This window comes from Centropristis striata, chromosome 6 (genome assembly GCF_030273125.1).
Source record: "Centropristis striata isolate RG_2023a ecotype Rhode Island chromosome 6, C.striata_1.0, whole genome shotgun sequence".
NCBI classification, from domain to species: Eukaryota; Metazoa; Chordata; class Actinopteri; order Perciformes; family Serranidae; genus Centropristis; species Centropristis striata.
Window position 1 is genome coordinate 32,018,983 of NC_081522.1, and position 23,561 is coordinate 32,042,543.

Here is a 23,561-nt window from a genome sequence, read left to right on the forward strand (position 1 = left end):
CTGTAAAATACCGGCAGCTGTGGTTGCCAGGACTTCACAGAGAAAAATACAGTGAGAATGTACAGTCATGGAAAAAATGATTAGACTACACTTGTTTTCTTCAATTTCTTGTTAATTTTAATGCCTGGTACAACTAAAGGTACATTTGTTTGGACAAATATAATGATAACAGAAATAGCTCATAAGAGTTTAATTTAAGAGCTGATATGTAGACATTTAACATGGTTTTCTTGATCATGATTTTGGTTATCAAAAAAAACATGAAAAATGTCTAGATGTCAGCTCTTAAATTAATCTCTTATGAGCTATTTCTGTTGTTATGATTATAATTGTCCAAACAAATGTACCTTTAGTTGTACCAGGCATTAAAATGAACAAGAAATTGAAGAAAACAATGGTCTAATACATTTTTCCATGACTGTATGAGACATTAAGGTACACTTTTGCTGTATGGTGAAGTTTTTTTTTTTGTTTTTTTTACTGTAAAGTAAAATGTTGACATAAGCAAAATCTGTAATTTAGACAGAATAATCCAGTGTTTGTGACATTTCTTCATAAATTTTACCAAAATGTTTTTTTTTTTAAGGTAAAACTGTGTTTTCTACATTTTATGACAGTAAAAATAAGTTTTACTGTTTTATGATTTATGGTAATTCAGTGTTTCTACTACGGTGATATACAATTTTAGATTTTATGATCTATTTCTGTTGCAAAATTGCCTTTTTATGAGCAATCCAATCACATCTTGATTATTTGATTTAATACCCCTGTAGTAACTAAAACCCATCTAAATATTCAGTTTCACATTAATGATGCTAGAAATTACATCCATTTGCTTTGACTTCGTAGTCGACCTGTTGATGGGTTTTTTTTGTATAAAAAAGTTACGTTTCTATCCCTTGTGTTGTCTTAGGGGTCAAAAATGACCCGCCACTATGTTTAACAGCTGAGGAAATTCCCTTAATGATCTTTTTTAAACTTGAAATTCAATGACTTTTCCTAGAATGACCCCAATATGAGACGAAGTAAAACATTGCATTTTTTCAAATTTCCATGAAATAAACTATAATGACTATAAATATAATGACTATAAAATAACTTTAATACCACAAAAAAACATAAAAACTATGCACGCATGTATGCATGCACGCTTGCTAAAAAATTATGTCTAAACCTATGCAGTTCCTATATAAATAAAAAATACAAAATTTAGTAAAACAGTAAACTATTTATGACAGGTGTGTTGTAATAAAAACGAGTGGATTCAACAAATTAAATCAAATTTTTCTGCACTGTAAAGAGGGAAAACCTCAATATTCACAAGGTTTGTGATGAATGACAGCTTGTTTCTTCATGTAAGATAGATTTGGGGTTTAAAATTCAACCAAGCTGCTTTATTTAAGGAGTTTAGAGAAGGTGGGTCATTTTTTACCCTTAGGACAAGTGGTACATACAGAAAGTTAAGACAACACAATATATTCATTGTTTCCTGTGTGTCCTTGTGTGTGTGCACAATACAGAAAATATCAATTATATTTCTTTTAATAAGACGGATACACCTTAGGGTTCATTTTACATTTATCTTTATTGTTCCAGCTACCTTACCTTTTTCGTATATTATAAATTCCTTTACATCTTTAAGATATATTTAACAATCATATAACACTGATGAAACTAATACTGAGTATTATGGCATTCCACTAATACACATTATTACACATCTACATACCAAAATCAGCTTTAGGTACACAAATATGAAAACTTTAATGGGTCAGGTAAAGATGTCTTGATCTGATTCAGCACCAAAAACTACAGAGACAGCTTCAGAGTTCTCTGATTGAAGAGATGAAACATCACAAGTTGTCATGACAACCATGCAACCAAAGAGCAACACTTTTCTTGAAGTGTTTAAACATGAATTACACTGCTGTATGATTTAACCATGGTCCTTATGAACACTGAGTTAATTAAATATGTGTATTTAATAATTAACACGTGTGAAAGCAACCCGGAACACAAAAAAAATACACTTTCTGCAATTTTATTACAGCCTTGTGTATTTTAATCATTAAACATGTAACGGGCAGGACAGGGAAAATAATTTGTCATTATCAGTGGTGGAAGTAACGAAGTACATTTACTCCAGTACTGTAGTTAAGTTCAATTTTGAGGTACTTGTACTTTTTTCCATTTTATGTAACTTTATACTTCTACTTCACTACATTTTCAGGCAAATATTGTAATTTTTACTCCACTACATATAGCTGACAGCTTTAGTTACTTTTCAGGTCGAGATTTTAACATAAAAAACCTGATACATTTATAGTGATTAGACATTTATAACAGTATATTAAGTAGTTAAAATGAGCCCCACCTTGAGAAAATTAAAATGCTGCTTACATAAACGCATTAATAATAATAATCCAATAATGAATTTGGAATATACACGGACGCCCATAAAGTTGGATTAAAATATTTCTTTTTACCTCTTTCCATGAAATGATTGTGACAATGTGATTTATTCTTGACAGATAAAGTCAAGAATAAATCTTTAATCTTCTCAAAAAGTTATTAGTTAATCTCTTCCAAACATATCACAATGACAATAAAACCACAATTAACAGAGGATTGTGTCAGAAAACAAAATTATTCCAACTTTATGGGTGACCGTGTATATAACAGTCTGAGTGGGTCCATTCTGCATAATGAGTACATTGAATGCAGGACTTTTACTTGTAGTGGAGTCATTTCACAGTGTGGTATTAGTACTTTTACTTAAGTAAGGGATCTGAATACTTCTTCCACCACTGGTCATTATAATGTTTCTGATGTTATCATGGACCAGTCTCACAGTGTCTCGGCACTGATCTTTACCTTGGATCAGTCCCACCTGCTTTAAAAAAGGTAGAATAATAACTAAAGGCAATTGTGAGGACAAGTTCATATAAATAGGCAAGACGTTCATAAATAGAAACAGTTCAGATAAAAAAAACACCCCCATATTGAATTTAACTTCATTGCATTTTGATTTCAGTTAATTTAATGAAGACATGATAAAAATACAAATGAATGTTGAGAAGTTGTATAGCCCTGCCTAGTACCTGGGTTGGTTTATTTGTATTTAACAAAGTAACACAATGATTGCCGTGCTCCTAGTTCCTGCGGCCAGACATAACACATAGGCATTCACAAATCTTAAAATAGAAAAGAAAAGAGGGAAGTGAATGCTTAAATGCAAACAAAGGCACATCCTGCTGTGGTGCTAAATCTGGACAGAACCGTGTCACAATATCATCTGTTGTAATGTTTCTGTATGTTTTGCAGGTGAACAAATACAAAATGGACAATAAGTGTAAACAAGTGTGTTAGGGGGTTATAGAGAAGTTAGAAAAGTAGGCCATTTATTCCCATAGTGTATATGAAGTGTCACTGTCGCTGTTTTATAAAGTTAGCAGCTAAGCTATTTTTTTATATTTATATTATATATTGTTATTGTTATCTATTTTGTTCATTGCTTTTCTTATATTATCCTATATTATGATTGTTTTTGTAATTGTTTTTGGAGGCTTTGGACCAATCTGGAACCAGAATTTCCTTCGGGATTATTAATGTTCTACCTTATCTTAATTTTCCATGCGGATGGAGCAGCTAAGCTAATTTTTGCAAGAACATTAGACCCTACAGGGTAATTTATTAGGTGTGCATTTCAGCTGCTTTACCGACTGTAAATGCAGGAATGTTGAAGCAGGGAGAAATAGTGGTATTTTGTGTTATTAAGTTATTTGTGTTGCATTTAGGTTTAAAGGTTGAATTTTTTTTAATGAAGCATAAAAAAAGCGTAACTTTGCATCCTTATTTCGACAACTTCCCGACGCGATATGGTGCCTATAGATTAGATCTTCTAGTTTCATATGATATCAGTATCTCCAGTATATTCCTAAAAGTGAGCCAGCTACAGCCTCCGGAAAAAAAATCAGCGAAATACTGACGAAACCGTTGGAAAGCTAAATATCAATACTTGGTGTCCATGAATCGATATAATATTGCCATGCAAAATATTGCGATACTAGGCTGTATTGATTTTTTCCTCCACCTCTATGTCTACTGAGTAATCCTCTGAACTGGTGCTGGTCCTCGGCCTTTAGCTGGACACTTTAAACTGGCTGCTGCTCACAGTACAAGCAGCTTATAGTCATCCACCATCATTGACTATCAGCAACAGCATGAGCTGCCTTCTTTCACATGCTTTCAAGTGTTATCACAGCCTAAGTGCTTAGGTTAAATACTGAAGGTTTTATACATGATATGATAAGACATACAAATACATCCATAAGAGGTTTAATGATAATCGCATGGTTATAGGTAGTGAAGGGACAATGAAGCTTCATGAACCATTGGCTTTATTTTTTGACCCCACTAGATGGCAGCCTTGGCTTTAAAAAAAAAAGGCTTTAACAATGATAATTGAGTGTGTTTTCAGCCCTTTGTTGAACAAAGAGCACTATCTAGTGGGCTCCGTAAATAAAGCAAATATTTCACAAAGCTTCATTGTCCCTTAACTAGTAATAGGGTTTCTTTTTCACTTCAGTTGTACACAAATATCTGTGACAACAAAACTAGACTGAAAGAAAATGTAGCATGATTTGGCAATGATGATAGCCATGTGTGTTTGTCAGAGCCTAAATACGGTATATACTGTATATATACAGATATATTATATAATATTTATCTCCACAGCTGACTTTTAAATAATAAACTTGTCAAAAAAAATGAGAACACGTTTTTTGTTCTGTTGTTTCTTATTTGTTTATTACAGCATTTTAGTGTAGGTAAATTTAGCCATAAAATGTGTGTTTTCTGGTATCAAAAACTGACCATAAATAACTGTGCCAAGTGTGCAGGTGCGTAACTTGTGTAACACATGAAAAGGCCAATGTTTGAAACATTGTGCACAAGTATATGTTGGGTGTGTGTCAGTGTGTGTGTTTGTGTGTGTGAATATTCAGTGGAGCTTTAACCCCGTGTTGTAAAAGAGGTATGGTAACCGAAGGTGTTTTCTCCGCTGTAGGCCACATACAGAAAGCCGTCCTCGTCCTTCTCCTTGTCGTACAACTGGCCCATAGTCAGACTGCAACACACAGCAGAAACCAGACCTTGATTAGTCACATACACATTCAAGAAGAATGGGTTTCCCATGCTAAAACCTACAGCAGTCCCCGAGGATAAAAGACATACAAAAAGCAAAGAAAAAGAAGAGTGGGTCCTTGTCGTGGGGGACCGCGGTTCGAATCCGGCCTGAGATCCCTTTACTGCATGTCTTCTCTTCTGTCTCCGCCTTCAGCTCGCTCTGTCACTATCAATAAAGCATGAAAAATGAAAAAAAAAGTCCTGTAAATACAATAGAACAAAAGGCCATGCAAAACATGTCTAGTCCACCCAAAATAAGTCTTTTCACATTACAGTCACTCCCTGAAAGTAAAGAGGTTGTAAAAAGTTTAGTGTCCTCATTAATGAAGAACAACCCATAAATACACCTACATACATACATACATACATACATAATTAATTATTAGTTTCTATATATTTTCATCATTCATCCTGCTTATGGACTAGAGTTCAACCAAGCGGCAACCTCCAGGTCTGAGCAGTGTGGCAAACCAGGAAGTGCTTTAAGCTGCATTCTAACGAAAAATTCCAACAGGGGGCGCTGACGGCGGCTGCAGAAGCATTTTGGTCCATTCATTTCAGTACAAAATGAAAAAACTTCTCACTTGATTTATTACCTCAGAATTTTTTTTTTAGGACAACTGTATGGTCTCAATCGCAAGTAAAAAAAAATCTTCTTAAAAATAATTTGATGATAATTGTGTAAATACTGGTCTAATTTAGAAGAAAATAGAAGATAAAGAATCGTATGATTTGGGGTGTGGCTACCTTTGATCGACAGTTCACCGAGCTGTCATCATGAGAGAAGCATTTTCACTCAATGACAGTTTATTTGAACATTTTGTTCATTCAAAAATGTCTTGTTCAGCGTTTGGTTGAACTAACAGGCACTCCGAGGAGACGCTGTTCATTTTTTCACATTTTGTTTTTTTTTCTTGCTAGTCAAAACTAACATCCCAGTAAATTCAGGTTGAGGTGTAGAGAGGCGTGTAGTCAGTGTCGTCAGATCCCTCTCGCTCCTCCACAGTCCAAATATGGTCTGCTCCCCGTATCGGAAACAAGATGGTCACGCAAGAGGGGGACGAGTGTAACGCTGAATTTGATGCCTCATATGGACAGTCCACAAACCAATGGGTGACATCACAGTCACTACGTCCATTATTTATACAGTCTATGAGTTCAACCAGTAAATCAACATGACCAATATTAATAGATGATGTCTAAAATGTGAATAATACAGAATGCAATACTTTATTAATCCTTTTTGACATATATTCAATTGAAAACTGTTGACAATATATTCAATTAAGGTATAGAAAGTATATATTCTGAATGTGATGCATCCTGTTTTCATTCATGTTTCACACAGCTTCTTAATTTCTTTGGAATCAGGGTTGGATAAGATATTTGAATAAGGATTTCTAACCTGGTGAAGACAAACAAAACATTTAAATTGACTCAGTGACAGTCACTAGCATAATTTTTGGCTTGTAAAATATTTGATTTACTGCAGTGTAAAGCCAGACTATATGGACTTTATATTCTATATCTATAATAAGGACATTTTCAAAAGTAATTTTAACCAATTTATTTGAAAATGGGTTTGAAACACTGATTAAACCCAGTGGAAAACATTAAATGTTGGGATGTTGTCATAAACCTCTTACCTGATTTGATAGAGATGTTTTCATTTTGTGTGCCAATAAACAATTATGTGGTTTGAATTCTGCAGTGCAAACTGTGCCAAAGCAATTATTGGCTCTGACATAGAGCCATCAGTAAACCTGTTGGGCTGGATTACATGCATGCACCGTCTCCTGGGACTCTTTCTGGCTCTGGAGCCAGTCTAGGAATGCTGGACTGCAATAAAGACGACTATTTAGAGGTAATTAATGATGCACATGCACTGACTGCTATTGCAGTAAAAATAATGACCATTAATATCATTTTTTTTATTCAACCTGTTTGTAAGAACTACCTGCCTATATCCAATCTGTTTTATTTTGTTTGTTTGCTGTATATCATCATTAGTAATTATTATTATTGTTTTTTTGTTTCGTTTGAAAAATTTTAATCTGTGTAAACACTGTAGAAATGAAAATGGGAAATGGAATTTTTTTAAAAGAACAAAAGTATTAGCAAATAAATGAATAAACAAACAAACAAATAAATAACTATTATGATATATAATATATATATTATACAATATATTTTGTTATATTATGTTTTAAAGATTAGAACTTTCGGCCTCTTAGGCCTCCACACCAAGGTTATTATAGTTAACGAAAACTCACAAAATAATGAAAACTAGAACTGAAAAACATTTTTTTTGTTTTTTAAAAGACGATAACTAACTGAAACTGTATTGTGTGGTTGCAAAACTAACTGAAATTATAGTGAGATGTCCTTTGTTTTTGTCTTTATCATCTTTTTTCATACGTAACCCTTTTTAGTTGATATGAAATCAATTTCATCTATCTGGTTTTATGAGTTAATAAACTTATTGGGGCTGGGACGGATAAGGCAAAGGAAATAAAGACAACCTTTATTGTGCCCTTTTTGAATCTCGCACCCATTAAAACTAACACTAAAGCTAATAAAAACCAAACTAAAACAAAGTTTTTTCCAAAAAAACCCAAAAAAACCTCTAATTAAAACTAGCAAACTCACTCTAAAAACTAATTAAAACAATCTGAAAATGAAAAGAAAAATTCACAACAAAATTAAAACTAAAACTAATGAAAAATCCAAAACTGCTCCAAACATCTGGTAAAGAAAAACCACGTGTTATGTGTTGAGAGATTATCAGTTTCACCTTAAGATCTATGTGTGACATGAACTAGTGCACTTTTTATTATAATGCACATGGATCTGGGAAGCAGGTCAGGTTTTTTTTGGATCAGTGTAAAGTGAGAGGTGCAGGTGTGGCTTGATCCTCTTTCACAGGGAGATCGATTACTCACACTAAGAGGTCATATGTTTCTCCTCTGCAGTAACACAGACGGACAGATAAACATGCTGTATAAAGTACAGGCAGAATATTTTAATTAAATGTCTTATTTAGTGCAGAATGAAGTCTTGCTCTCACCTGGACTGGGGGACAGTTTTGTCGACGAAGAGGAAGATGGCTTTCTCCGAAGGCAGCTGGATGCGTTTCCTGATTATCCACATGAACTGGGCCACTGTGATGTCAGAGGGCACCAGGTACTTCCTCTTATCAATGTCCACTATCTGAGAGCCAGAAACCTTCTCCACTATCACCTGGAGCACACACATCAACAGAGAAACAGGCTTTCAACACTGTGTGGTATGACATGGGTTGCATTCCCAGTGTGCTAATATGCAGATTCACATTTTAAGTTGAAGAAACTGACTTTTGACTAGAATTCTACCTTGTATAATTTCATGTAACAAATAAAATAGATTGATTATAATTGTTAGTTGTTCTTCAGAGATCACTGCTTCACTGCAATAGAACTTTTGTGGTCCTTATATCCAGAGGTGGAAAGCAACTAAGTGCAATTTAAGGTAATTCAATTATGAGTATTTCCATTTTATGAAACTTTTACTTATACTTATACTTCACAACATGTTGAGGCAAATAGTGTACTTTTCACTCCACTACATTTAGTTGACAGCTTTAGTTACTTTACAGGTCGAGGTTTAACATGAAAAACATCAATTTAAAGTGATTGGACTTTTTTATTTATTTAAATCTTATAACTATATATTAAGTAGTTAAATGAGCCCTGTCTTTACAAAATTAAAACAGTGCATACATAAAAGATTCAATACAAATAATGTATGCTGGGTCAGAAAAACAGCGTTGATGTGAGCGCTGAGAATGGGTTACATATAAGAGCATAACATGGCCAGAAATTATTTTTAAAAAACACTATAGTATGGGATGTCCAAAAAAAACCCCCTTAAAAAAAAGTCATAAATGGTAAAAATATTAAAATGCCTTAAAATGCTAGACATGTCCCAATTATACTCTGTTGATAGATAGTAGTATAGTTTGTCCAAAAATAAAGAAAAAACACCAGATTATGGGATGTCAAAAAATCATACCATAGCAGGTCGATTTTTTTCAAAAAGGTCAAATTTTAAAATGCCCAAAATTGCTTGGGTCTAAAAAATGGGTCTATTATAGTCTGTTGATACATGTGGTATTATAGTTTGTCCAAAAATAACGAAAAAACACCATATTATGGCATGTCAAAAATTACGTTCCAAAAAGAAGTCATACTATAGCATGTCGATTTTTGTCGAAAAGGTAAAATTTTAAAATGCTTTAAAATTCAAAAAATACTTTATCATAGTCTGTTTATACATATTTGAGCAGATGTAGGCCAGAAATGACAAACAACATATTATGGCATGTCCAAAAATGGCATATATAGCATGTCGATTTTTGTCAAAAATGGTCAAATTTTTTAAATGTCAAAAAATGTTTAAAATGGGTCAATTAAAACCAAATCAATGAGGATAAAGCAGCTAAAGGGCGTTATTAGGTGATGAGAAATAGCAGACTTACGTGACAATTCTCTGTGGGTCTGTCATTTCAATAGACCCATTTTACATTCATTGTTGTCAATATAATAATGTTGAGATGTGTTAACAGCAGATGTTGACGATTCTATTAAAATGAATGTAAATGTTTTGGCAATTCTACCCTAATGATGGCTCCAGTGTCTTCCACAAGATGTAACAATGCAGTGAGCCCACACAATGGGAGGAAGTTCTATTGTGCGTCCTGTTCCTCCCAGCAGTCTTCCCATTAAACAGATGCAGAATGCAGGATTTAGTTAAAAGGGGTTGAGTTTAACAGGCATTATCATCCACACAAAAGCCTATGGGTATGTTTTACTAGGACCAGCCAGTTAAACACCTTACACACAACATCCCTGTGTATCTAGCTTATCTGAGGTGTCAGTCTTCAGATCTGCTATATCCTCTTTCTGTCAGCATGACAAAGGTTACCTTACAGACCTTACAGAGGTGGGTGTGATTTAGTTCGCCGGTGTGAGATAATCTACATGTAGTGTAAATTCAGTCACAAATCAACAGTAGCAAGGAACTAGACAACAGGTAGATGTTGAATAGAGAACCTAGAAACCAGGAAGGAACCCAGAATGTGTGCACTGTATACTAGTTTAATTGTACAATAAAAGCTTGTGTATATATAAAAAAGATCACTGTACTGCACTTTCAAAATAAAAAAAGTAATTGTGCACAAAATGTCATTGTCGTACAAAAATAATTGTTATTGTTGGTAAGTCTCATTTTTTCAATCAAAGTATTTGTATCTTCAAAATACACTTAAATTACATTTTTAAATAAGCTAAAATAAAGGTTTTGAATGCGTAAATATCATCTTTGCCGTTTTTTATATGTGACCCTCTGATTAAAAAAAACACTGGCCCCTCCTTGGCCCCCGCAGTAAAATTGGTCTACCACCACTGCTGAGCTGCATCTCAAATTAATCCTTAGAAGTCTAAGCATTCACATCAATTAACCCTTTGGATTTTGAGGCTATTTTGTCGGTTTTGGACTCCTTTTCATTCTGCCTGTATAAACCACTTAAAAATCTTTACCATGCCATGTTGGTATCATTGTTTTCAAGACAACCCCACCTATATGACCTGATTACTTTTTTTCATTTTGACTTATTGGATCAACATTTTGAACACAAAAAAACACAAAAAAATACAAAAAACACACAAAAATTACAAAAAACACAGATAAAAACACAAAGCAATTATTTAAATAATTAATGAAAAAACAGTAAACACAAAAGATTGCATTACAAATGCTAAGTGCACAAAGCTAAATTAGAAAAATTAAAATAAAATAAAAATTAACCTTTGCTAAAAAGGGTTGATGCATTAAATTGGACATGGAAACTTCTGGAAAAGCCAAAACTTTAGAGTTTAGCTGACAGCAGGGCTCTATGCTGCTTCGTTTTTATGTCGTGACGTAACGAAGAAGTCTTGCTCCGGCGCTTTCCTGGACTCCAGAGGGTTAGTCTCGAGGTCACTTCTACATGTGAGTGGCATCTTTTGTTGACCTGCTATAACCCCGTAAAAGGCTTCTGCCCCCAACCCCCAATTCTTGATGAAAAGGGGGCGGAATGAAAAGGGTTTTAAAATTATTAAGAAAGTGGGTATTTGTAAGTAGTGGAGCCAATGAGACTTAGTTATGGATATGTGTGGGATGATTTTCCATTAAAAAAGTCACAATGGGAACCTGAGGTGCACTTCTAATCTATCAAGACTGTTACTAACTGTCACTTTTTATCATCTGCCCCACCCATAAGTCACTCACTTTTTATTTCTTGCTCTATACTGGTGCTGCACTCTTCACCACCATCCCACCAAAAACACACAACCTCCTCCCACCTACTCACCGGAACCCTGTCAGGATATTTGTTGCGTATTTTGGCTGACTCCACACATCGGTGCTCTGAGAGAGGGAGAGAGAGACAGGAAACAAACAGGAAGTCTGGATTAAAGGGATGAATGAGGCCTCTTGGGAGCCTCCTCTTGTGCCCAATACAGCCAAGCCTAGTCTGATATAGTGCTCCATATGCTGTTGTTGACTCATACAGGATGCATACAGTCATGGAAAAAAACATTAGACCATTGTTTTCTTCAATTTCTTGTTCATTTTAATGCCTGGTGCAATTTAAGGTACATTTGTTTGGACAAATATAATGATAAACATATAATGAGCTAATATCTAGCCATTTTCCATGGTTTTCTTTTTTTGGTTATTATCATGAAAACAATGGAAAATGGCTTTATATCAGCTCTTAAATTCTCAAATTTTGTTGTTATCATTATATTTGTCCAAACAAATGTACCTTTATTGTACCACACATTACAATAAACAAGAAATGAGATAAAACAAGGGTGGTCTAATATTTTTTTCCATGACTGTATATACACAAAGTGATTATCTTCATTGTTTTTTTAGTAGTGATGATTATGGCCTGTTTGCCTGTTTAATTTAGGTAAAACTTAAATCAACAATCTTTTTTTAATGATAGCCTACTAAACATTTCATCATCATGCTCAGATATCGATAGTGCATCTATTCCAGGCAAACATATGCTTTGGGGGCAGGATGCTGCAAGCAGAGGCCAAAAAGGAGGAGGGAAAGGTGATGGGTAATAATAAGATGTGGTGCATGATCCATTTAGGTTCAAAGTTATCTGAAAATACAGTCATGGAAAAATTATTAGACCATCCTTGTTTTCTCTAATTTCTTGTTCATTTGAATGCCTGGTAAAACATAAGGTACATTTGTTTGGACAAATATAAATAAACAAAAATAGCGCATAAGAGATTAATTTAAGAGCTGATATCTAGCCATTTTCCATGGTTTTCTTGATAATGATTTTGATTATTATCAAGAAAACCATGGAAAATGCCTAGATATCAGCTCTTAAACTCTTATGAGCAATTTTTGTTGTTATCATTATATTTGTCCAAACAAATGTACTTTTAGCTGTACCAGGCATTAAAATGAAAAGAAATTGAAGAAAACAATGGACTAATATTTTTTTCCATGACTGTATGAATACAGAAACGGCATTTATGCAGCTGCAAAACAACATCACCTCCTAGTAGTGGAGCGGCTAAGTGCTCATTTTTGGCAGAATCTTTCAGTTTATGATACAAGCGTGAAAATTGGCATGAACACACTCCATGGGTCACTTAACAAGAAAATTGTCCGAGACATTTGAAATTTTAAGATGGCGGCCATTTTTCAAGATGGCCGACACCTAAGTGGAGCAGTTAAGTGATATAATGGTTTATTTGGTGATACTAGCATACAAATTGGCATGAGCAGTCTCTGTTGGTCACTTGACATTAACCCACCCACAGTTACTTGAAATTCCAAGAAGGCGGCCATTTTTCAAGATGGCCGACACCTAAGTGGAGCAGTTAAGTGATATAATGGTTTATTTGGTGATACTGGCATACAAATTGGCATAAGCACTCTCTGTTGGTCACTTGACAATAACCCACCCACAGTTACTTGAAATTCCAAGATGGCGGCCATTTTTCAAGATGGCCGACACCTTAGTAGAGCAGTTAAGTGATATAATGGTTTATTTGGTGATACAAGCATAAAAATTGGCATGAACAGTCTCCATGGGTCACTTGACAATAAGCCACCCACAGTTACTTGGGTTGACAAAAAAAACACTCCCAGCCACTTGAAATTTCTATTTTCAAGATGGCCGCCCCCTTGATCCTCAAAAGATCAATTTTCTCATAGAAATGTATTAGGTTTTAGATTATTCTAAAGAACAAGTTTTAACACATCAAAATACAGTTGTGTTGATTTGTTGATCACAGACAGATTAGACGAGTGAGTATCTGCACTACCAGGGCACACTGGTGATATATCACTGCTGTTAAACTCAGAGTGGGGTTCAATGTCAGCCAATTGTAAAGTTAGTCAAAGAACAGACGACAACTCTCTGAGTAGTTTTAGTTAATCGGGTGGTGTACAGATCGTACAGGGTAAAAATGGCATTGGATGAAAGATCGGACTAAGTGTAGGGTTAAGGCATGAACTTAGTTGTATCCCACACATCAAAGTGTAGCAATGTAACATGGCCTATGTTAACACACAACTGTACTTGCAAGTGCTACAGTTAAAACCGCTTTAAGTTCCCGCCCCATTGTATAGACAATTGGAGGAACAGTAAATGCCACATTAAAGTGGTGTACATCATCTGAAAACTGTAAACCTGAAGATTAATTAGTAAACCTTAATTAGTTAATCTAGTAAACCTAATAAGGATTATCCAGGTTAAGAACATTACATTTTTTCTTTCTGAAGTTGAAGTCTGAGGTCCATGCTCAACTATGTTCCACAAGTTGATACCATTTGTTACATACATTTGTTGCTGAATTAGGCATTTCTCTAATATCAAGAATGTATAAAAATGATCAAAACCCCTCCAGAATATTACATCAATATACCCAGACTTTTGTAGTAACATAGAAAAATCCATGCTGTGATTTGTCTTCAAAAACCTTAGTCATTTTGGAGATTTAGTAATTTCAATGATTGGATAGCAAGCACTTCTGTTCTGAGTAGTGCTTAGAAACCATCAGCCCCATGGCAACCAGGGTCTGAATTTGTGATGGCCCAATAACTAGTTTTGTTCCAAATATACAGTTGCAGGAAAAGTTAATTCGGCATTAATTTGTCATAAAATGTGATCTGATTTGCATTTAAGTCCTGATTATGGACACAACGTACTTATCCTCATACCATGCAAACAATTATAATATTCCATGTTTTATTGAATATATATATATGAGACACTCTTAATGCTAGTAGAAAAAGTGAACCCTTTTGCTAATGACTCCATTAAGAGCTGATTGGAGTCAAGAGTTAGCAAACTTGAAGTCCTAATAATAAAATGAGATTTGAGTGAGGTGTAGAGATACTTTGACATATAAAAAACACTCAAACATTTGAGTTTGATATTCACAAGAAGCATCTGCCCATGTGAACCATGCCTCGCAAAAAAGAGATCTCTCCGAAGACCTGCGATCAAGAATTGTTTATTGCATCAGACTGTAACGGGTTACAAAGTAACCTCAAGACTTTAGGTATTCACCAGTCCACAGTTTGACAAATGGTCCACAAATAGAGACGATTTAGTACTGTGGCTACTCTTCCTAGAAGTGGGCGCCACCCAAGTTCACTCCAAAGGCACAACGCAGAAAGCTCAGTGAGGTAAAAAAGAATTCCAGTGTAACAAGTAAAGACTTGAAGGAGTCATTGGAACTGATAAACATTTCTAGTCATGAGTCTGCCACACAATTAAAATTGAAAAGGTGTAGTGTCCTTGGCAGGACACTACGGAGGAAGAAACATCACTGCATGCCTGAAGTTTGCCAAAGAGCATTTTTCATGAAGAACATGCAGCACTATGTATGGTTTAAAAAGGAGTCTACCACACCTAGGTGTGGCATCCATGGCAGGACACCAAGGAGGAAGTCACTGATTTCCAAAGAAACATCACTGCATGCCTGAAGTTTGCCAAAGAGCATTTTTCATGAAGAACATGCAGCACTATGTATGGTTTAAAAAGGAGTCTACCACACCTAGGTGTGGCATCCATGGCAGGACACCAAGGAGGAAGTCACTGATTTCCAAAGAAACATCACTGCATGCCTGAAGTTTGCCAAAGAGCATTTTTCATGAAGAACATGCAGCACTATGTATGGTTTAAAAAGGAGTCTACCACACCTAGGTGTGGCATCCATGGCAGGACACCAAGGAGGAAGTCACTGATTTCCAAAGAAACATCACTGCATGCCTGAAGTTTGCCAAAGAGCAACCTGACACCCCATGACACTTCTGGGAAAATGTTTCATCAGTCCACGAGACAAAGGCGTCCGTCCACCCCCACAACTGTGTTTCCCCACCCCTTAGTATTTATTTGGCATGTTTAATGGCAGTTAGTTTTTTAAAAAGTAATTTAAAAAAATATTTTAAAAAGCCCTCATGGAGCTTGTGTACCTCGGTGAACCCGGAGAGCTATGCCGGTGGGAGGGAACTTCTGACAGGTTTTAGCAAACTGGACAGGTCGTGGGCAAGGAGTCAGACAAAGCACAGTCAAACAACCTCTCTTGAGGAACCCAATACATTTCTTTGAGAAAATTCATAATTTAAAGATCCAAATGGCAGGCGGCAGTCATCCTGAAAAAAAAAATTGCCGCCTTGAAATTTCAAGTGGCTGTGGGTGGGTTATTGTCAAGTGACCCACAGATACTGCTCATGCCAGTTTTTATGCGTGTATCACCCAATAGACCATTGTATCACTTAACTGCTCCACTAATAGTGGAGTGGCTAAGTGCTCATTTTTGCCAGAATCTTTCAGTTTATGATACAAGCGTGAAAATTGGCATGAACACTCTCCATGGGTCACTTAACAAGAAAATTGTCCGAGACATTTGAAATATTAAGATGGCGGCCATTTTTCAAGATGGCCGACACCTAAGTGGAGCAGTTAAGTGATATAAGCGACTTTCTAGTCGCTTTGCGACCACTCAAAGCGCTTTACACTACAGACTGCGCTCATTCACCCTATCACACACACATTCATACTGGTGGCAGAGGCTACCCTAAACGGTCCCACCTGCCACCATTGGGAATTCATTCACACACCATCGGGAGCAATTTGGGGTTCGGTACCTTGCTCAAGGATACTTCAACATGCGACGGTCAGGGATCGAACCACCAACCCTTCGGTTGGGGGCCTACCAACTGAGCCACAGCCGACCCAAAGATATCCATGTCAAGAGGTCAAGAAGGTCCCAGACTTCTTATGAGGCTGGATATGTGTTGGGACAGGCATTGAAGAGACATCCACAAATGCTGAGCCCGTCCGACTGGGGATGGGTTAAACAGGACAAGGAGTGGAAAGTCTTCTGGACTCCACTTCCACCTATTGCGGAGAGTTGTTGGGAGTTGACAAAATGTGGGTGCACCAAGGCTTGTACTGGAAAGTGTAAGTGCTACAGATATGGACTCAGTTGCCCCTGCTAGAACGTATTTGCTTGTTTCTTTTGCCAGTGTTATTCCTTGTTGTCTTTTGTGTTTTCAAGTGTAGGCCTATGGCTCGGTTTCCCCTCGCCACATCGGCGCATTATGTTCTATTTTGTCACCAGCCTATTACTGTGACATGTTCAGTTTTTACTTTGTAACATTGCTAAACATCAGTTTAGTTCCCTAGTATAGTTTCAGATACTGTTTGTCATGGTTCCGTGTCAGCCAGAGCTGCTGTTGCCTCTGGATCTGTCATTATTGCCATTCAGTATTAACCATTGCTCAATTATTACAGAGAGGAATAACAGACACAACTGTGTGTGTTCTTTCCGGTCGGGTGAACGCTGGCGCGCTTTGTCGCCGCTGCTCACCGGTAACCAAACGAAATAAAACACTGTTTATTCTTTATTGGATGTCGTGATTGACCTCGAACTACAGGATTACTGGTCTGTATGCTTTACTGACATCAGTTTATTGCTGTCATTTGCTTTTGGGCCAAATTTTGGAAGTATTCCTACCTGGGACCCCTTCCTGGCTCGTATTCCCCTCCTGGGAAACGATGTGGATTTACGTTGCAACACGCTGGCTTGCGGTCATCTGGCTCTTCCTGTCCCTCGTCCACTTGCAAACAAATGCACTCCTCCAGTATTCTGCTACTGAACTCCTCAAGCATCGCTATCTCATCTCCCCCTCACGACCAGTATCTGGGCTCGACATCCCCCCGGACATCGCTTTCCAGCCTCGTCGGAGATACACTCATCGTGGATCTCGACGTAAGCTTCACCACCACGACACTCACTCCATAAAGACGATCTGGTCCACAACTCGCCGCCGCTCCCGTAACACTGCCCGAGATGTCAACCACTCTGTCCTGTCCAGCCTTGCTAGGTCGGCTAACTCCGCGGCTAGGAGCAGCACCACCACCTCCACCTCCACCGTCAGGTTCGGTCTCCTTAACATCCGCTCTCTCAGCAGCAAGGGGCATCTGGTCCGTGATGTCCTTATTGACCGACAGCTGGATTTTCTGTGCCTGACTGAAACTTGGCAGCAGCCGAACGACTTTTCCTCTCTCAACGACTCCGCTCCGCCGAGGTTTGTTTACATCTCGCAGCCCCGTGCATGCGGCCGCGGCGGAGGTCTCGCGATGCTACACCGCGAGAGTTGGAAAGTCGTTCCCGTACCTGCTGCTCCTGTGTTCTCCTCCTTCGAGTACTCTGCCTCACTTCTGCCTGGACCCTCTCCCACAGTTATTGCCACCATCTACCGCCCACCAAAATACAACAAGGACTTTATAAATGACTTCTCTCACCTCCTCACTCATCTGTCCTCTCTCTCCCATAACACCATTATCCTCGGGGACTTTAATATTCATGTGGACAATAATACAAACTCTCTCTCAAAAGACCTCTCATCCTGCTTAGACTGTTTTGGTTTGCAACAATACATCAACTTCCCAACACACAATAAAGGACATATACTGGACATTGTCTGCTGCTCAGGTGTCAAACCCACTGATTGCAAGCCACACATACTCCCATACTCTGACCACATGCTCATCACTTTCAACATCAACCTCTCTCTGTCCAAAATCATCCTCCCCCGCACCATCTCATTCCGCAAAATCAAGGACATCAACACTGACACATTTACATCTGACATTCACAATTTTCCCAACTCTGATCCCAACAGCTCACCTGAAGACCTGGTTTCACACTACAACACAAATCTCCATAACCTCCTCAACTCACATGCTCCACTTAAAACCAGACCCGTCTCCTTCTCTCGCTCTGCACCCTGGTTCACCCCCGCCCTCCGCCATCTGAAATCCCAAGGACGACAACTGGAACGCCTGTACAATAAAACCGGACTCACCATTCACAAAGAAATGTACAATAACCATGTATTGCACTACAAGGACAGTCTCTCTTCAGCCAAATCTGCATATTACTCCGGTTTAATTCATTCTAATCAACATAGCTCCAAAACTCTCTTCTCTCTCCTCACAAATATCACAAAACCACCCGACTCTCTTCCCCTCCATATGCATTCTGCTGATTTCTGCAACTCACTCATGACATTTTTCATCTCCAAAATCACCGAAATCCACCAACACCTGACCTCAGCTGCAGTCTCTGGAGTGGATGTTCCTGGCCCCCACTCATCCCTACACAGCTCATTTTCTAGTTTCATTCTCCCCTCTGTCCAAGCCATTTCTCAACTTATTCTAAAATCGAAACCCTCCACCTGTTCGCTCGATCCACTTCCCACTACTCTCGTCAGAACTTGCCTTCCTTCCCTTGCTCCCCTCATCACCAACATCATCCATTCTTCACTTACTTCTGGAACTGTCCCCCTCTCACTAAAAACAGCTACTGTCACACCCATTCTGAAAAAACCTGGCCTGGATCCCACAAATTTTAATAATCTGCGTCCCATCTCCAATCTACCATTCATCTCAAAAATCCTCGAAAAATCTGTTGCCTCTCAATTACACAACCACCTTACCACCAACAATATCTACGAGCAGTTTCAATCCGGTTTCCGTCCCCTCCACAGCACCGAAACAGCACTCCTCAAAATCACAAATGACCTTCTCATAGCCTCTGATTCTGGTTTACTCTCCATACTCATCCTTCTTGATCTCACAGCCGCTTTTGACACCATCTCACACAACACCCTCCTGGACAGACTTTCATCCATAGGCATTACACACACACCCCTCGCCTGGTTCACTTCCTACCTTTCCTGCCGCACACAATTCATCCAACTGAAATCCCACAAGTCCCACACTTTCCCTGTTCCTGCCGGTGTGCCCCAGGGATCTGTCCTGGGGCCCCTCCTCTTCATTATCTACTTACTCCCTCTCGGTCAGATTTTCCGCAAACATAACATACTTTTCCACTGCTACGCGGATGACACCCAGCTCTACCTCTCTACCAAACCCTCCTCATCCCTTCCACTGACCTCCCTTACCCTCTGTCTTCAAGAAATTCATTCTTGGTTCTCATCCAACTTCCTCAAACTTAACAGCTCTAAAACTGAAGTCCTCCTGGTAGGCACCTCTTCCACTCTCTCCAAATCTAACAGCTCCCCCATCTCCATCAACAACTCCATCGTCCCTCCCTCCCCTCAGGTTAAGAGTCTGGGTGTCATCCTCGACAGTACTCTCTCTTTTCACTCACACATCAATAACTTAACCTGGTCTGCATACTTCCACCTACGCAACATCTCTCGTCTCCGTCCCTCTCTCACTCCACACACCACTGCCATCCTCGTCCACAGTCTTGTCACCTCCCGGATTGACTACTGCAACTCCCTGCTCTTTGGTGTCCCCAACAAAACCCTCCAGAAACTGCAGCTCCTCCAGAACTCTGCCGCACGCATCATAACCCGGACTCCCACCATTCATCACATCACCCCCATCCTGCAAGAACTCCACTGGCTTCCAATAAAACACCGGATCAACTTCAAAATACTCCTCATCACCTTCAAAGCGCTTCACAACCTGGCTCCACCATACATCTCGGACCTCCTCCACGTCTCCACTCCTGCCCGCTCACTCCGCTCCTCCTCCACCCTCCAGCTCTCTGTCCCTCCTGCCCGCCTCGTCACCATGGGCAGTAGAGCCTTCAGCCGCTCTGCTCCCCGGCTCTGGAACAATCTCCCTCCTGACCTCCGCACCATTGACTCTTTGCCACTTTTCAAATCCAGACTCAAAACTCATCTGTTCAGACAAGCATACACCACCTAGTCACCCACTCACCATCTCAATACTGTTCGATGTTTTATTTTGTTGCCACTGTTTTTAAATTATTTTATGCTTTTTTGTAAAGTGACCTTGGGTGTTTTGAAAGGCGCTTATAAATAAAATGGATTATTATTATTATTATTATTATTATTATTATTATTATTTTGGAGCACTGTCCGTTCAGCACCACAACTGTGTTTCCCCACCCCTTAGTATTTATTTGGCATGTTTAATGGCAGTAGTAATGGTTAGTTGTAAAAAAAGGAATTTAAAAAAGCCCTCATGGTAAGGGAGCCTGTGTACTTCGGTGAACCCTGAGAGCTACGCCAGTGGGAGGGAACTCCTGTCAGGTTTTACCAAACTGGACAGGTTGTGGGCAAGGAGTCAGACAAAGCACAGTCAAACAACCTCTCTTGAGGAACCCAATACATTTCTATGAGAAAATTCATAATTTAAAGGTCCACATGGCAGGCGGCAGTCATCCTGAAAAAAAAAATTGCCGCCTTGAAATTTCAAGTAGCTGTGGCTGGCTTATTGTCAAGTGACCCAGAGATACTGCTCATGCCAGTTTTTATGCGGATATCACCCAGTAAACCATTTTATCACTTAACTGCTCGACTAAGGTGTCAACCACCTTGAAAAATGGCCGCTATCTTGGAATTTCAAGTAACTGTGCGTTGCTTATTGTCAAGTGACCTACAGATACTGCTCATGCCAATTTTTATGCTTGTATCACCAAATAAACCATTATATCATTCAATTGCTCCACTAAGGTGTCGGCCATCTTGAAAAATGGCCGCCATCTTGGAATTTCACGTAACTGTGGGTGGGTTATTGTGAAGTGACCCACAGATACTGCTCATGCCAATTTTTATGCTTGTATCACCAAATAAACCATTATATAATTTAATTGCGCCACTAAGGTGTCGGCCATCTTGGAAAATGGCCGCCATCTTACAATTTCAAATGTCTCGGGCAATTTTCTTGTTAAGTGACCCATGGAGACTGCTCCTGCCAATTTTTATGCTTGTATCACCAAATAAACCATTATATCATTCAATTGCTCCACTAAGGTGTTGGCCATCTTGAAAAATGGCCGCCATCTTGGAATTTCAAGTAACTGTGGGTGGGTTATTGTCAAGTGACCAACAGAGACTGCTCATGCCATTTTGTATGCTTGTATCACCAAATAAACCAGTATATCACTTAACTGCTCCACTTAGGTGTCCATCTTGAAAAATGGCCACCATCTTAAAATTTTAAATGTCTCGGACAATTTTCTTGTCAAGTGACCCATGGAGAGTGTTCATGCCAATTTTCACGCTTGTATCATAAACTGAAAGATTATATCACTTAGCCGCTCCACTATAGCTAACGTAACCAACAAATATGGAGACAACACTGATGATCTCAATCACGTCTTGCTAGTTTGTTTGTTCTTTTGGCATAAAAAAACGAGCAGTGTCAGCAAACCACAAGTTACTATTAAAAGTACGATGGAGAGAAAAAGTGATTCTTGGTGGAGTATTTTTTGTTGATCCAACTAACACACTAAGCCATTCACTATTTACTACCACTAAGGGTTTCCTCCTGGCATTACAAGCAATGACACATTCAATTACCAGATGCTTGAATATTAATTTCCATGCAAAAAAAGGAGTCACGTTTCAGCTGACTAATATGATGTATCAGCAGTGTAATCCGGTTTTGACAGAGATCTATCAGCTTGCAGGAAAACATGTTAGCATATGTTGCTAGTCTTGCAACGCTAGCTATTATGAATCAGTCATATATGAGATGCATGCATTCCTGCACCTGTGTGAAATAATGTGAGAGCAAAACAGAAAGGAGGGCGCATGACATGACATGACATGACAAGAGCATCCCTTGTTGCATAACAATCCAAACCCCTTTTACCGAGGGAATGGTCCTCTTTAAACATCCATTTCATCTTTGCTGGATCCCCGCACTGAGGCGTGATGGTAGAGGCAAAAGGCAGGCTTCTAAATCAGCGAACAATGTCCAGAAATCCAGACAAAAGAGATCAAAACAAAACGTCAACAATGTCTCTCTCTGCCCGTCTAGCTGATGGGTGACGTCATGGTCCGACAGAGGGTGGCGAAAACGCTGTTAGAAAATGTTCCCTTCAAGTTCTCTCGGAAACTATCAGTCCATCCACTGAGCCCTCATCAACAATGAAGTTCATGAAAAGTATTGTCACTTTATGTAGGTTGGAAGCAGTGGTAGAAAAATTATTCTGATCCCTTACTTCAGTAAAAGTACTACTACTACACTGTGAAATTACTCCATTACAAGTAAAAGTCCTGCATTCAAAACTTACTGAAGTAAAAGTACAAAAGTATCAGCATCAACATTACTTTAAACACAAAAAAGCACAAAATGTCAATATATTGAGTCCAGAAAAAAATATTGTGTCAAACGATTAGTCGATATAGTAATTATTGTGACAGGCCTAATCTTTAACAAGATTCTTAAGGGGGGAAATACACGCTTTTTTTCCCTCACCGAGCTATCCTAAATAAATATCAAATCGCCAAAATAATGAATAATGATCATAATAATAACACAATTCATTACATTTACATTTTGACATTATCTGTACATAATATATCAAGGTATTCAAAAATCAGTGCTGGAAGAAGTATTCAGATCTCATACTTCAGTAAAAGTACTAATACCACACTGTGAAATTACTCCACTACAAGTAAAAGTCCTGCATTTAAAACTTACTGAAGTACAAAAGTATCAGCATTAAAATGTACTTTAAGTATCAAAAGTAAAAGTACTCGTTATGCAGAATGGACCCACTCAGATTGTTTTATATGTTCTAAATATATTATAAGCTTTTTTGTATTGATTCATTTATGAAAGCAGTGTTTTAATTTTGTAAAGATAGGGCTCGTTTGAACTATTTAACATACTGTTGAGTTTAAAATGTAAAATAACTTTTAATTTAGCATGTTTTTATGTTAAATCTCGATCTGAAAAGTAACTAAAGCTGGCAGGTAAGTGTAGTGGAGTGAACAATATTTGCCTCAAA

General features: G+C 38.1%; 1 protein-coding gene across 2 annotated transcripts; it reads right to left on the reverse strand.

Moving 5' to 3' along the window:
* Positions 1 to 4,445: 4,445 nt before the first annotated feature.
* Positions 4,446 to 22,672, reverse strand: gabarapl2 (GABA(A) receptor-associated protein like 2). 2 transcript variants are annotated; one of them, XR_009394540.1, is made up of 5 exons: positions 22,418 to 22,672; positions 11,576 to 11,631; positions 8,255 to 8,427; positions 5,236 to 5,353; positions 4,446 to 5,128 (listed from the first exon to the last, which is right to left on the reverse strand). XR_009394540.1 is itself a non-coding variant. In XM_059335006.1 (4 exons), the coding sequence occupies exons 1-4, from the start codon at positions 22,449 to 22,451 to the stop codon at positions 5,014 to 5,016; spliced, it is 378 nt and encodes a 125-aa protein (XP_059190989.1). In that variant the 5' UTR covers positions 22,452 to 22,659; the 3' UTR covers positions 4,446 to 5,013. The 2 variants fall into 2 exon arrangements, 1 of the variants encoding a protein (XP_059190989.1); XM_059335006.1 differs by lacking the exon at positions 5,236 to 5,353 and having other exon boundaries at positions 22,418 to 22,659.
* Between the last annotated feature and the right edge of the window lie 889 nt (positions 22,673 to 23,561).